The following is a 14650-nucleotide window of genomic DNA, read 5'->3' on the forward strand; positions in this document are numbered from 1 at the left end:
CCCTGGAGAGCCCTAAATTTTAAATGTCCTTTTTTTTTTTTTTTTTTTTTAATTCATGCTACCATATGTAAAGAAGAACTATGAGAAAGGCTAGATTTCCTTTAAGATCATCAACGACAAAAAAAGCATTTTCAATGTTCTTACCTGAAGCAAAATGCTTTAGATAAACAAAATTGGTTTGTGCCTAAACTTTAACAAAAAAAAAAAAAAACCAAAATCTGCCTGAAGAAATACCCGTCTGACTCATTTAGGTGTGGCTTCAGTACCCAGTTTACATCAGGCTTTTTGCCACAACTTTTAATAAAACATACAATATTATCAAATTCAGTAATACAGTAACAAAATGCATGTTTTTAATAATATTTCCACTACTTCAAATGCTGCTTGGACAAAGGCTTTACAGTGGTTACTGAAGTCAGCATGTCAAAATTAATAGTAGACTAAAATCATAATTGGAAGAAAAATGCAGTTGTGGTAAATTGCACAAGATTATAAGTGGTCATCTGGTCTAATAGTTACTCAAAATAAATCCACTCCAGCCATAAATGTAGAATGCCTGGTTTTATGACACTTTTTTTTTGTGGGAACACGGTGTGAGGAAATCAAAGTTACAGCTATTTATTAACCTGAAGGATCTCCAGTCGTTGATAAAGGCTACGTACGTTAGACAATTCAGGAGTCTTATAACCCGCACTGACTACTGCAGAGCTGACTTTGGTTACTGAAAGATGTCATATTCCATGTTGAAAAAGCAAGTTCCCAATTACAAGAGTTAAAGACATTCAGGAAGCTTTTAGTTTATTTCCATTTCATGCCCGTATATTTAAAGTAGGGGCAATCTAACCCAAACTGCTCTAAGAATTTGCAGTTGAGTAGATCTGATACTTATTTTTAATAATTAAATTCATTAGGCTATACTCAGTACAATGTATAACCACTCCTTGTTCATGAGGTATTCCCATTTACATGGCTTTTTCTAGTTTCAGTCAGGTAGATATGAAATGAGAGCTAGACTGTAGTGCATTATTTAAAAAAAAAAAAAAAAAAAGAAAAACTTCCAGATTGGAACTCATTAAACATAAAAGTAGTACACCAAGAAGGAAGCTCCTTGTTTTTCAGAATGTATTCTTAGTTTTTAAACCTCAAGAGTGAGGTTTTAGATTTCAAAACAGAAATACTGGGGCCAAAAGATTTTAAGCAACTTATTTTTTTATTTGTTTTATTTCAGTTACTTTGAGCATGTTATTATTCTAGTGTATAAACTTTGACTCAGGCTTCAAGAAAACAACAGCCCAGATGCTTCCAGGTTCTGGAAGATGTCACATATGCAAGACAGGGAAGTTTTGACTGAACGGGATTAGATGGGGAGCTGGACCTGCATGGGCAGAGGTGTTTCTGCCTAAGGCTACTGCAAAATTGAAGTCCACGTTAATAGTGACCTCACTGGAGTGCTCACATCAGCACTGCCTTTCAGAGTTAGCTTCCTCCAGGAGTTTTACCCCTGGGGCAGATGTTATGAGCTCCCATCCACACACTTTCCTCTTTCCCCTCTCCTTCAGAAACTTCCCTCTGTTACACCTATGGAGCACTCTCGGGCATTAGTGGTTCTGCACTAATACTTTAAATTACGTACAACCTACATAAAGATGTGTCGGGTCATGGAATATCCCTGTTACTGTTCCAACTACCTCGCATATTCCTTCCACTCCCAGACCACAGTAAAGGGCTCTGTTGTTACTCAAACTGAACAGCATGTAGTATGTTCAATGTAAACCACAAAAACACATATGAGAAGTTTTCAAGTAAGATGTAGCTGTCTAAATAAAAAGACTTGGCACATATCTGCCTAGCGTTTAGGCACTTTTTTTTTTTCCAAACACAAAAGTTTTTTAAAGACAAGCCTAGCCTGTGATTAGGGCCCTCTGATACAGGATATGAAAGACTGAATTTTTATTTAAACCTAGTTGCCACCACACAGGAACAGACACCAGCAACACTGAGAGTTTAAAGAGGACAAATCCCTGTTCAGGGCTGAAACCCAGCATGAAGGGTAGGAGCTTTTCAGGTTTAGGTTAACAGTGCGATCATGAAGCTTAACATCTTCTGGAGGAGAAGCAGAAGCCCAGAAAGTGCCTCCATTACCTGTATCTTTCTCAGTATCTACAGAAAGAGCACAGGAAGACGAGCCTCTCCACTTGAGCGTGCAAAGTCAAGGCCACACATGAAGTTCAGATTGCTACTGATCTAGTTTAAGAGACAAAGTACCTCCACTACCCTGCTTGGTTGGAAAGCAAATTAATTACACTGCACACAAACAAGGTAAGAGAGAGTAAATTTCCCTTACTGAAAATTATTCAGAAGATGGGACGCCGAAAGAGTTCATAGCTAAATACATGTCTTATTTCTTGCCTCTACAGATAAATTGTAAAGTCAGTCTAAATAAAAAAACCCTAGTACTAGACTAGAAATATAATTGAAAATATTGTGTAACTGAATTAATAGCTGCCAATCAATTAGCATTTTGGCATGCCTGAGCGCATTTCTTTTGTTACAGCTGAAAATCTCAGAGTGATCTTACTTCTGGTCCTAAAGAGAAGGGTTGCACATTTGTGGAAAGAAACAGGCATTCACAGCATAAGCAAGTGCTGCATCTCTCTTCATTGGGTTTGGCATTTTAACAGACACCCGGGGGAGGGGGGGGGGAAAGCAATGTATCACCATGGTAACCAGGACATCTTGTTTTACCATGTACATTAAAAAACACACAGGACAGAACAAAATTAGTCACCTAGAAAAATATTCATTCCGGGCAAAACTATTCACCAAGAATGAAAACGAAAAGGTCTTGGCATTGTCCTGTGAGAGGAAAGTCAAAATTTGCTATTTTTCATTTTTGACAGCTGACTATTTATTTTGAGCTAAGTTTTTCCTTACTTGTAAGAATCAAATGCCTCCTCTCCTCTGCCCTCTTTATTCTTCTCGAAGTACTTTAAGATTTACTTTCTCATGTGGTAAGTTATTCCAAAAATGGATCTTACTAAAGTTCTTAATGTATACTAAGTTCTTTGTGAGTTCCAAGTGAGAAAGGAGGAACATATCTGGAAATGTAATATTTTCAACTTCATTTATATTATGAAAACATTCTGTGGATGGTGACTGCTTTATTTTTGCACCTCCCATGCTGCTGAACAAATGACTAGTAAGAAAAATAAGCTATTTGAGATTCACTAGCACTGCATAAAGGTGTATCAAAGTGGTGTAAGTAGCCTGTGTATTCCTATCACTCCAACTTTACTTTCTTACTGACAGTTCATGATGGTATATAATCACTAAGTCAAGTGTCAGCTCTATTTCCTCATGCCCGCTCATTTCAACAACTGGCATTTTACCCTTTTAGTTAATCAACTCAATCTTGAACAAGTCAGATCAATGAAATTTCTTGCTTATTCATCTTATCAATGTCCTATTTGAGTGATCAAGTCCCTATTGCATTTTCTTAAGTCCACACATATAGCCATCTACAACCCTTATGAGGAAACTTGTCATCAAGTGACTTGGCATGTAGCATCACTAACGATGCACAGAACCTACCCAATGGTGATAGGTTTCTCACAAATGGACCTTCTTTTTCTAGCTGCAGGTCTCGGCTGACACACACCAAAAAGAAAAGTTTTGTGGCAAATAACACCAGCTTTCAGTGAGAAACACAACTCTGCTATTGTAAGCAAACATCTGTAGTATTAGATGCATTATAAACAGATGACTTTTAAATTACTGTGTGGCAGCGTTCACACTTTTTTCTGGAGAAACAGCCTTGTCATCTTGTTGAATGTCTAAAAGCTTGGCTGAAACTAGTCTTAATTTAAGACAAGTCACACGTTTTAAACAGCTATATATATTATATATTCAAGAAAACAAGTTATACTTTTCACTGTTAGTGAGAATAGCCCTTTTAAATTTTTTACTTAAGAAGGCTATTTTCTAGTCTGCTAAGATTTTGAAGGCTAATATAAAGCAACTTTGTTTGCAGCCAGATAACGTCTGTGAAATAACGCTGAGAGTGATTTGTCTTTCTTTGTGACACTTTGGAAATCTAGAACTCTTATTTTGCTTCCTGCTACTAATTGTCAGCTCTGGATGGCTTAAGTATAGAGGGAAGCCAGAAAAGCCATCTGTTTGGAAGAATGAGAAAGCCTAGTTGTTTTACTCATTTCCTGGGCAAAATGAAGAGCTGAAAGGTTTTCAGTGAGAAAACTGCTTAGACTGCACTAAGCCAGATGTAGATAGGGAATTCAAAAGGAATAAATGGAACAGGATTTTCTTAGTTCAGTATAAAATAGTTTTATGGCAAATACAAAAACACCACTTGCCCCTTTAAGCAGATAGTCTCTAAGTTTTCACGTAAATTTTCCAAATTGCAGGTTTGTTTTTCCAAAGGAACTTAAATGATGAATAACAGACTAGTCTATTGATCAAAAAAAAAAAAAAATCAAATGTTAGCAGTATCATTATAAATAAATGCCTATAATACTAACTTGAAAGAAATGTCTTGGCTTTAGTCCTTTTAAGAAAACTCAGGATATCTTGTGTTAGAAAAAGCCAATCACTATATAAGTTTTGAATCTGAGAAGCAGGATTCTTACACAATGCATTAGCATAGCACATCAAATTACACCAGGAAGAAAAATTCAGACTAGATGGGAGTGTTTAACTCTTGCTCCACAAATGAAAACTGCCTCATCCTCATAATATATTTTATAGCCAAACATATTTCTAACACTTTATGCTGATATCCCACTGTCAGTGGGACATACCACTAACTCAACAATATGAAATTACCCTCCTCTGTGGCTCTCTTACCAAAATATGGGACCATACAGATTTACAGAAGGCTCTAAATAGAAATTCTTTCGGATGTCACAGATTGTTGCACTCTGCTAGAAAGTCAGATTTCTGAGACTACATTATCTTCTCACCTCCAGAGCGGGGACTAATGCACTGCTACTCATTAGCTCCAACCTTCTGACATCTCTACTTCCATAGCTTGGTCAAAATTTAATTCCTATTGGCATAGCTCTGTTGATAGAATGGTAAGTGTTCCCATGTGACTATGTGACTCCCAAGCAAAGCTAAACAGACTAGAACTTTGACATCAAATACGATATCGTCAGGGAGAAGAAATAGACTAATTAAATAAAAAACCCTAAATAAATTAGCTTCCATTGACCCAGCTGCATATAGTAGGTTTGCAAGTCATAGTACAGTATCTAGACATAGCAGTAAAATTCAAATGCAAGATCTCTTTACCATTGTCACGGACATGTAGCAACAACAGGTGTGGCTGTTCTCCCTCAAATTCAAATTCGGCAGGTTTGTACTGTCTCACCACCAAGAGCTACAGCAGTTTTTGTCAAATAGATATTAGAGGATGCCTTAAAACACGTTTTTGCTGCATTCAGGCAGCTCAACAGCTGACAATGAAAGTAGTATTCAAATAAAAGATGCAGCGTTATCAAAATGGTTCTGAGTTTGTGTGACATGAATTCATAAAAATAGCTTTTGCCCTTTTTCATCTTATCTTGATACAGCTTTTGATCAGTGTATGAAGTCTCTAACTTACCTAGCAAACTTTCAGGCCATTGCTGATACCCATTACAGCAGTCAGTTGAGTGTCATTTATCTATTTGAAAACAAAAAGCAACCTTTATCGGATACATCTACTCAAGATCATTATTCCAACATAGAACCAAAAATAATTACTGTAGTGTCCCCAGCCGCAGTTCAATTAAGAGACTGGAGAAATAGATTATGTGCATTTATATATCTGTCTTTCTATATATATCTATCCCTAGACACAGGACTAATTTAGATCATACTTACAGAAACAGCTTTCTGGACTACTCAAGTTAAATAATGAATTTGCATCACAGAATTATCTTCAGAATTTCCTTCATTTCCTAATGTTCCAGGCACAGGAAAAGAAGAGACTGGCCTGTAAGTCGGTAAAAGCATAACATGGGATAATTTTACAGCTAAAAAGCAGGTCATTTTTATTTGCTTTATTAAGCAGACAGACTACTTAGCTCTCACCTCTGAAGCGTATTATAAAAATGCCTTATTTTACTATTCAGCAGCTCTTCCGCTAATCTTTTTCCCTCCAATTACACTGCTCAGCTGCATCACACAGTATCTGAAACACTCTCATTGATGTTGGGGGTTCAGATGAACAATTAGCTATACTGCTTGCAAAAAAAGTTCAAAAATTTAGAGAAATCAAGCTTTGAGCTGGTAGGTTCCCCCACACCCCCATGCAGTTTTCTCCAGAAGAGAGGATTAATGTTACCAGACCGAACAGCAGGCTTTTAACAGTTCAAATTTAGATTCCCAGGCCTAAAACAAGGACTCCGCTGGATTTTTCCCCTTCTTGAAATGACAGCTTCCCTGGCACCCAAACAGATTGCTGTGTTTCCTCAACTGGAAACAAATGAACAAAGAATCCAAATAGTCTGGTGAAAGGCTTATGGAAAAAAATAATTTCCACAGCCCCTTTCTGAGATGCATTCTTTCTTTGATGCCAATCAGACAGCTCTTCACAGTAAAAAGGCTTCTCCTTTACCTATACTCTGAAGTGTTGCTTTCCCTCCAGCATACCCATACCATCCATACAGCGTTCTCCCACGCTGTCTTACTTCAAAAGGCTGCTTCAATTTCTGTGGCATAAAATCCTTTGTAGAGCTCTCAAAGGGCTACAAGCAAGACAGTCGTCCCTTTGGAACGGTCTTGAACACAAACACAGCTATTTCATGTCTGCAAACTCAGGATTTCTTTTTTTTTTTTCTTTTTTTTTTTAAATCATGACAAACAGTTGTAGCATGAAGATGCTTTTTTAGCGTGGTGACAGAGGCATTTCACAAACTCTGCTAGTTTAAAGCATCTTGTTACTAATCTACGTGCATCACAGTTTAAGATTATGTTTGACTATGGATGCCCAGACACCCCGTGGCAAAGACTGACAAAACTGCTAGAAGATTTCTAGATTTCTAATAGGCTACCGAAACCCAGCACAAGTCACCATTGCTAAAGCTGAGGCAAATAATCCTATTCATCTAGGAAAAATTGTTCACTATTATCCAGCAATTATTTACACATTGGAAGTCTTTCATCTTCAGCATTCTTTTATGTGAGACAACAACTTAATTTTCAATGCAGAGTCTTGTTGCTCTTCTCTGAAATAACCTCTTCCCAAATTGTATTTATCATCATATAGCATCCCAAATTGTGAGTAGTACAGATGAGATCTCGCAACTAGCACAGCACCAAGTAGAGCAGAATAATTACCTCCTGTGCCTCACATCTGATGCTTTTGTTACTATTACCCAGAACAGGTTTTGTTTTGGTATCACAGGATTTTAACTCTTAGTCTGATCTGCTACAATACCCAGCATGCTTAGCACAGAACTGCTTCATTACCCCAGGCAGGTGATGTCCTTAACGCTCAATCCAGTTTTTTCTTGCAAGTTTTACAGGGGCAGTCTGTTCCACCATCCAGATTATTAATGAAAACATTGAATAAATTGGTAAGCGTGATCACCATACAGTGATTTAACCAAGAAAATATTTCTCAAGTTTCCAATCAAGAACATCATGTAGGAAAATTTCTTCCTAAAGTATGCAGACCTATTGATTGTGCTTTAGTATCTTAGAGAGCCTTAAGAACAGCTTATATGAGATAAAATCTTAGCAAAGACAATGAACACACCACACCCCACCCCCCCAAAAAAAGTGAAAATAAGACAGTATAAAGCCAGGTTTAATTTAGTCACCCTAATATGAAAAAAGGGCAAAAAAAGGAGGAGGGAAGTTCGAACAGCCTTCCACAGGCAAGGTCAGCAAGTTACTACTGACTGTTCATAAGGAAGTTAACTTTATCAGTAAGACAAGTCTGTAGTAGTAACTGATGTGTTTGTTTACCTTGTACACACAGAGGTAACGTGGTTTTAACTTCAAGTTGCCTTATCTAGTAATATAAAATTGCCCAAATGCATTGTTGGACATTAAAAGGCTCTGCTCACTGTTTCTTTACATTTACACCTATGTACACGCAAGGCTTCTCAGCTGCTGATGTCCCATGACCTCCTCTGGAATTTAAAGAATGCTTATGTACAAGTTCAGAAACTTAGGCTGGCTGAGAGTTACCTGCGATACAGTTTAAAATTGAAAAATATTTTCCTTCTGTACCAGCCATATAATCATTGGCTCCACACCGTTTACTCCTTTTACTTGCACTGCTCTGTTTTTAGCTCTAGTTCTTCTCAGGTAGGCTGAGAAAAATACAGGGATTTACATTCAGACACAACTGACCCCCTCTGCACAGCACATTAGCAAGTACTTAAGGTTAGACTACACTTTCTATAAGACTTTTGTAAATGGCTTTTTAATTGGAATGGTTTTAAGTGCTTTACAATGTTCAAAACCAATCTGATTTTATACTAGATCTAAAACTATCCATAAGAATGCTATGTCAGCATTTTCTTACTTTGGAACTAGAACTGTCAACATCATTGCCTAAACACAGTGGTCAAGAAATATCATTATATGGGTGTGAGAGCAGTACCACAGCACTACTTCAAAAGGTTTTGTATTGATGTAACAAATTGAAAGTGTTTAAGAAAGCTTCCCCCCCCTTCCACAGTTTAATTTTTTTTTTTTTTTTTTATTGATCCAGCCTTGAATAATGCTGCTTATTTGGTAACAGTATCAGGCAAAACCAAGAGCAAACGCCACTCTGCATTCCAATATGAATCATTCAGTAAAGTTTTGCAATATATACATTTTATCCAGCTTCTGACGTTGTAGGTCATCATGCCAATGGAAATTTTTAACAATACAATGAAATCCTTCAAACGGAACTGTTTATGAATGTAATTCAAGAGACCAGACAATTTAATTTCTGAAATTTATATCGCTCATGTCCATAATCATTTTACATTTCACACTTCATGCTCTCAAACATTACCCTAGAGAAGACTAAATCTTTTTGTCACATATACTATTAAAGACACTAGCCAGGTTTATAGAGTTACAGAAGACTATAATAAGATGTAAAATTTAGTAGGTAATAAGTTATGACATTTGCTGACTAAAACAATATTCAATCTACTCTAATGTTTGATCCATTCAAATACAGCAAGTATTTGGATGTTATATACTACCCATTTCATATACTTACAGTGCAAAATAAGTGAGACTTTTTTTCCTGAGCATTTCGGAAATTAAAATCCTTTTTCTTTGTCATTGATTGCAACCCACTTAAAATATACTCCCCATATACCTATGCTTGCCAAGACTGTACAATTAAGACAGGCAAAAGTTTATAGATATCAGAAGCCCAATCAGGAATCAGAAGGGTTATTGAATACCTCTAAATTTGTCCCCATTTTTCAAGTCTAAGGATATAACAGGATTTTGACTTATACCAAAAAGTTGAGAAATTACATTTTTTTCCATTGACCAAACACTCCAAAACGTACAAACCACATGCCTTCCAAAACAGAGAAACAGCCTCTATTTAAACAAATTGCAATACATATTTCAACTTACTATTCTGTAGTTAATGTAATGCCCAGTGAGCTGTGCCTCCAACAGACATAAGAGAATAAAACTTTAGGAATGTATTTTGGGCATTTTGTAAGGAAGCTGGATTCCTTACAAGTTTGTCTTTTTCTCAATAGCTACAGACCGTGAGTTTCTAATTCAATCTTCTCCTCTGTTTGCAAGGTATCAGGTTCTACTGGAGGAACAGGTGGTCTGAGTATAATCTCTGGACCTCCACCATAGATTGACTGAAGAAAGTTCCACGTTTCTTCAGATATTTGTCCAGAATCTGCACCTGAAAACATTTTTAAAATTTTAATTACTATTTAGAATAATTCTTTCATTATTTGAGTCTGTAACAGATACAGAAAGAAAAAAATTACAGATTCAAATTTAAAACCCTAATCTGAATTTGTGCTTTGTCTTGCACCAGCTACCAAACCCAATGATGTATTTTGTGTTAACTTTATACTTCATGATTCTTACAGCTACCTGCTCTGAACTATCCAGTACTTAACACACCTCAAGCATAAAACAACATGAAGGTTCTATGATAAACATCTTATCCAATACTTAGCAATCAAGCTGACAACCAGTAGCTCTGGGTGCACAGGAAACGATGATGCGTATTAATGTAAGGATATGCAGTCCCATCAATTACACAGTAAAGTTCAAGGACTCAAGATTCTGGGTTCATCAAAGAAATTAATACTGATAGCAAATAATAAAAGTGTGAGAACCACAGTGAAATTCTCAGAACCCCAGAGAGAAACCACTATTGGAACATTACCAGCCCCACTAATGCTCCTTGTATTATCACTGATGGGTCAGCCTGATTTCATTTCATTCACTGATTAAAGTCTTTGCTTATGATTCCAATCCTCTGGCTAGAGGTCCCTCTCCTGCCTCAGGAGCATCCAACAATCGTTTCTGATTTTCTGTAAGCTTTTATAGTGGCGAAGTGCAAGGGAGCACCAGCACATCACCCCTCTAGGTTTTAACACAAGGATCCTGTCTGACACAGTTGAAGTGATTTCTTCACACTAACCTTGGCAGAGAGGACAAATTTCTATTCTGTCTGAATAAACCCCCTCTTCTTTAAGAGCTCATTAAAAACCTGCCCTACAGCAAGTTTTCCCCAATATCCTTATTAGATACAATTAATCTGTCTTGTTAAGCTTAATTTCAGCACCCTCCTACTTTTTTAAAAAAAAAAAAAAAAAGTACGCCATAACAAGGGGACTTCTCCCTCTACCTCCTATACTTTTCTGTCCTCACTACCTGCTCAAGCGTGCCTACTACTGTACTTCACATGTAAAAAATTTCCACAGAGGAAGGGTACAAAGAGCTGCACATTTGTTTACCTACACTAACTCAACCATGCAAAGCTTCATCTGGAAGTCATGATGCAGATCCTACGCCAGTACTAATGATGTTATGCCTCAGTTTTACTCATTTAGGTTCAGGTACTGAAAAAAACAACTCCATCTCTGTAGGCACAGGAGTAGATCTTCACTCCCTTATCCAGATTCCAGCTCTTCTAACGGTCAGGTTTAACTGAACAGGCACAGTGAACTGGGATCAGGACCACAGAATCACAGCAATATGTAATACTGTACACTATTTAGTGGTGCTCCCACCTCCTCCCTCATGACTTGAGACAAATTTTCCACAGCTTGTTCTTCTTCTACTTCTATCCATGTTCTAATCTGAATCAATGTAGCTGAAGTTAAGTCAACAACTGGCTAATTCGCTATCAATTATTGATTCTAAATTATTTTTTTTTTGCTACACGTCAGTCAGATGCTTTACACCTTGTATTTGAATTCTCCATTGGCACTTACATCATTAAAATGTACTGCAAAACTCATGAGTGCAAGAACTCATTCTTTTTCCAATACACACTTGATGTTTTACAACTGGTGAGGTTTATTCAGTGGCCTCCAGTGAACTGCCATTCGTAGGTTCCCTGTATGCTGTAGCATTACGTTAAATTGGGAAAAAATCCAGTTAAATAACGGTTAAGCCTAATGCTGCATTTTTTTTTAAGCTGAGCTACAATGAATTCAAATATTCATAAGAAGTCTGAAGTCTTCATAAAACAGCCTGTATTAGAGTATTTTTCTCTGTAAAGCTTCAAATAAGTTTCAAATAAGTGGTGTTAAGCGTCTGACTGAAGAATAAGAAAGAAATCTGTATCTTTGCATGCTAGAGAAGTTTTTGCAATATACAGTGGCAAATAACTTGCAGAAAAATGAGCAACAGCATTTACTTACTGTGGTTTATTTCCCTGTGTTAGAAGTCACTCTCAATTCAAATCAGGTTTCAAGATTCAAATAACTACATGCAGATATATGACACAGTCTAAAAGCCAAGCATCTCCCAATTAAGAAAACCCAAGTCAAACCAAGTGATAAAAAGCCAAAGCACACTTTCACCGTTTTAAAGTGTCTCTGCACCTCCTTCTACACGCTTATCTGTACTCGGATTAGTCTATTACAGATACTAACTCTCTATTTTAAAGAATAAGCTGCTCCCCCCAAAATGGGCACAACATAGAATCACTAGCAACTGCCATTTTATAGTAACAGTTAAAAAAAAAATTAATAATATTCCAAACTTCAGCAAATACATGATAAGGAGCCCAAAGCTGCAGCAGTATTGGACACCTACCTTGTTTTAGCACAGCATTTCCACATTTTGTTACTGCAATCTTAGCGTTATCAATAGGACCAGGAGGATCTAGTGCAACAGAAAGATAGTTAAAATTGGGAAAGCTGCAAAGAAATGGCAGGTTGGAGGTGCTATTTTCAAATGGAAGGAGAAATAGCTCGTTTGCTTAACGTTTGTTCTTGTACTGCTTAGCAGTATGTTCTAAGTTGTTAAAAGCTAATCAGAATTTTAATAAGACCATGTTTTTTAAAGCATTCATGATTACAGTAGGTCTTCAAGCAATGTAAAACACAAATTAATCCTGATTCTTACCCCTAGTAAAGTTGTCTTAGAGCAGACTCAGACAAGATTGTAGAACATTTTAGCAGTGTTTCCATTTCAAAACTTTAGAGTCACCTAAAGTAGGCTACAGTGATATTATTATAGTTGTTACTCAGTTATCTATGAGTTTAGGCTGTGGCAGTGAGGGCACCTTTCCTCCAAAAGCTATAGCATTATCTATCAGTTTGCACAGCAAGATCCATTCTCCCTTATACTTAGATCCAATTTTAATGTTGCTGCTAGCAGCAAACCCCCTGCAAACAAGCAGCATTCTTTACACAACTATCTCATTATCTGAGCTTGTGAATTATTTGACTATATTCTGTAATTTGGCTCCTGGATCTATTTGTAACCTATAAAACCTGTGGTTTAGATCTTCGTTTTAAGAGCTTTTGTTACCTTCTCTACGTGTTCTTCCTACAGCCTTCTACCAAAGCAGAGACAATTTACTTAAAAAGTACCACTACACGACAACAAAAAAGAAAAGCGGATTACCCATATTTTGAAATGGAGCACAACTTACCACTGTCTTTACCCTTTACAAATCCTTCCCATTCTCTGAACCACTGCATACTGATGCAGTAAAACGTTGATGGAGATTCTTCTTCTTGGAATGCTCTATTAAGCTGAAAGGAAAAACAGTGGTTTTCTGCTTTTTTCTTTTAAATGACTTCATTTTTAACCACCATAATTATTAGCAGCATAATATTACACTGCTACAGAACATTTTAAAGAACTACTGACCATCCATCAGAACAGTAATAATTTTATGGAAGGTTCTTTGTGTGATGAACTGTGTCTTCATCTATGTTTGTTTTTCCCCTAAAACTTTGAACAGATGCCAGTATGATTCCAAGCAAGGCATGGTGAACTAATGCACCGGGACTTCCAATGACTTTTCTTCACTTCAGTTTAAAAACCACAAAATACTTCTTGTTCCTACTAGGGACATGGTTTAGTGGTGGGATGTCAGGGTTAGGTTAAAGGTTGGACTCAATGATCTCAAAGGTCTTTTCCAACCAAAGTGATTCTATGATTCTATTTTAAAATTTAAAAAAAAAAAAAAAAAAAAATCACATCCTGGTTTTCTGCATTTCTATTGCAAGGCAATGTAAGTGACTGTATAAATTACAAAAAATGGCTAAGTAAAGAGTCTCGGTTACATTTAACTACATTTGTTTCTATCATTGTAAAAAAATACGTTTTTTTCACAATTAAGATTTTAGGAAGTTTAACAACTCACTCTTATTTGGAGACTACTGATCATTTCACAATGATATTAAGAAACATGCAAAAAGTCACTTAAAACTTTAAAACTATTATCTTTTAGCTTTGTAATAATATAGCTGTATTTCCCCCTTGAAGCCATGAGCCTAAAGCATCAACACAACTTGTTAAGGTCTCTGATGGAATAAGTTTTGCAATCGTTCCCTAAAGCAATCTTTACAGAGGATAACAGAATTTTCTGCCCGCTAACCAGTAACAATACTTGCACAACAGTGCACATATAATTGTTTATAGTGGAAAAATACTGATCGTTAAGGCAAAGGAGGTTGACTCAATGTTGTTAATAATAATTACTATCCAGTGGTAACCTAGACTAAAGAAAAATCAATTACTAAAAAGTTCAAATAGCAGTTAAAATACGGAAAAGCTGACATAATCTCTGAAGCGTGATTAAAGCACAGATAGAACTGAAACAGCTGCAATTCTATTTTTCTCCCTCTCATGAGTTAAGATAGCAGAAATGGGACTCCAATACCTCTACATTTATTTTCACTGAAAACTTCAAAACACATTTTTGGTTTAAGAATTACAAAATCGTTACTACTAGTTATTCTACCAGACTCATGCACATAATCTCTAAATCTCATGGAAATTTCATAGAAAATATAGTAGCTGCTTGATAGTAATTTTACAGATCCATTACAATACTAAGCTATTTAATTCACACTGAATTATTTATGTTTGTTTATGTCTACTGATATTTTTAAAATTAGAACTAGAGCTAAAGATTATGATTAAGTTTTTGCTGGCAGTGTTATTGCACTTAAACCTTATC

The 14650-nt window shown here is 36.4% G+C and overlaps 1 protein-coding gene across 7 annotated transcripts in view; it reads right to left on the reverse strand.

Annotated features, from left to right (window-relative positions):
* Positions 1 to 1089: 1089 nt before the first annotated feature.
* Positions 1090 to 14650, reverse strand: part of USP33 (ubiquitin specific peptidase 33) — a 44759-nt gene continuing 31198 nt past the window's right edge. For 3 of the 7 annotated variants that reach the window (XM_009637990.2, XM_035893524.1, XM_009637991.2), the window contains exons 21-23: positions 13112 to 13214; positions 12268 to 12336; positions 1090 to 9889 (exon numbers count right to left, since the gene is read on the reverse strand). In XM_009637990.2, coding sequence (XP_009636285.1) covers positions 9732 to 9889; positions 12268 to 12336; positions 13112 to 13214 — 330 coding nt within the window. In that variant the 3' untranslated portion in view covers positions 1090 to 9731. Of the gene's footprint in view, positions 9890 to 12265; positions 12337 to 13111; positions 13215 to 14650 lie in introns of those variants that run through there. The other 4 variants (XM_035893522.1, XM_035893521.1, XM_035893520.1 and 1 more) reach the window with 2 other exon arrangements.

The sequence above is a fragment of the Egretta garzetta genome, unplaced genomic scaffold (genome assembly GCF_000687185.1).
Source record: "Egretta garzetta isolate BGI_Z169 unplaced genomic scaffold, ASM68718v1 scaffold75, whole genome shotgun sequence".
Taxonomy (NCBI): Eukaryota; Metazoa; Chordata; class Aves; order Pelecaniformes; family Ardeidae; genus Egretta; species Egretta garzetta.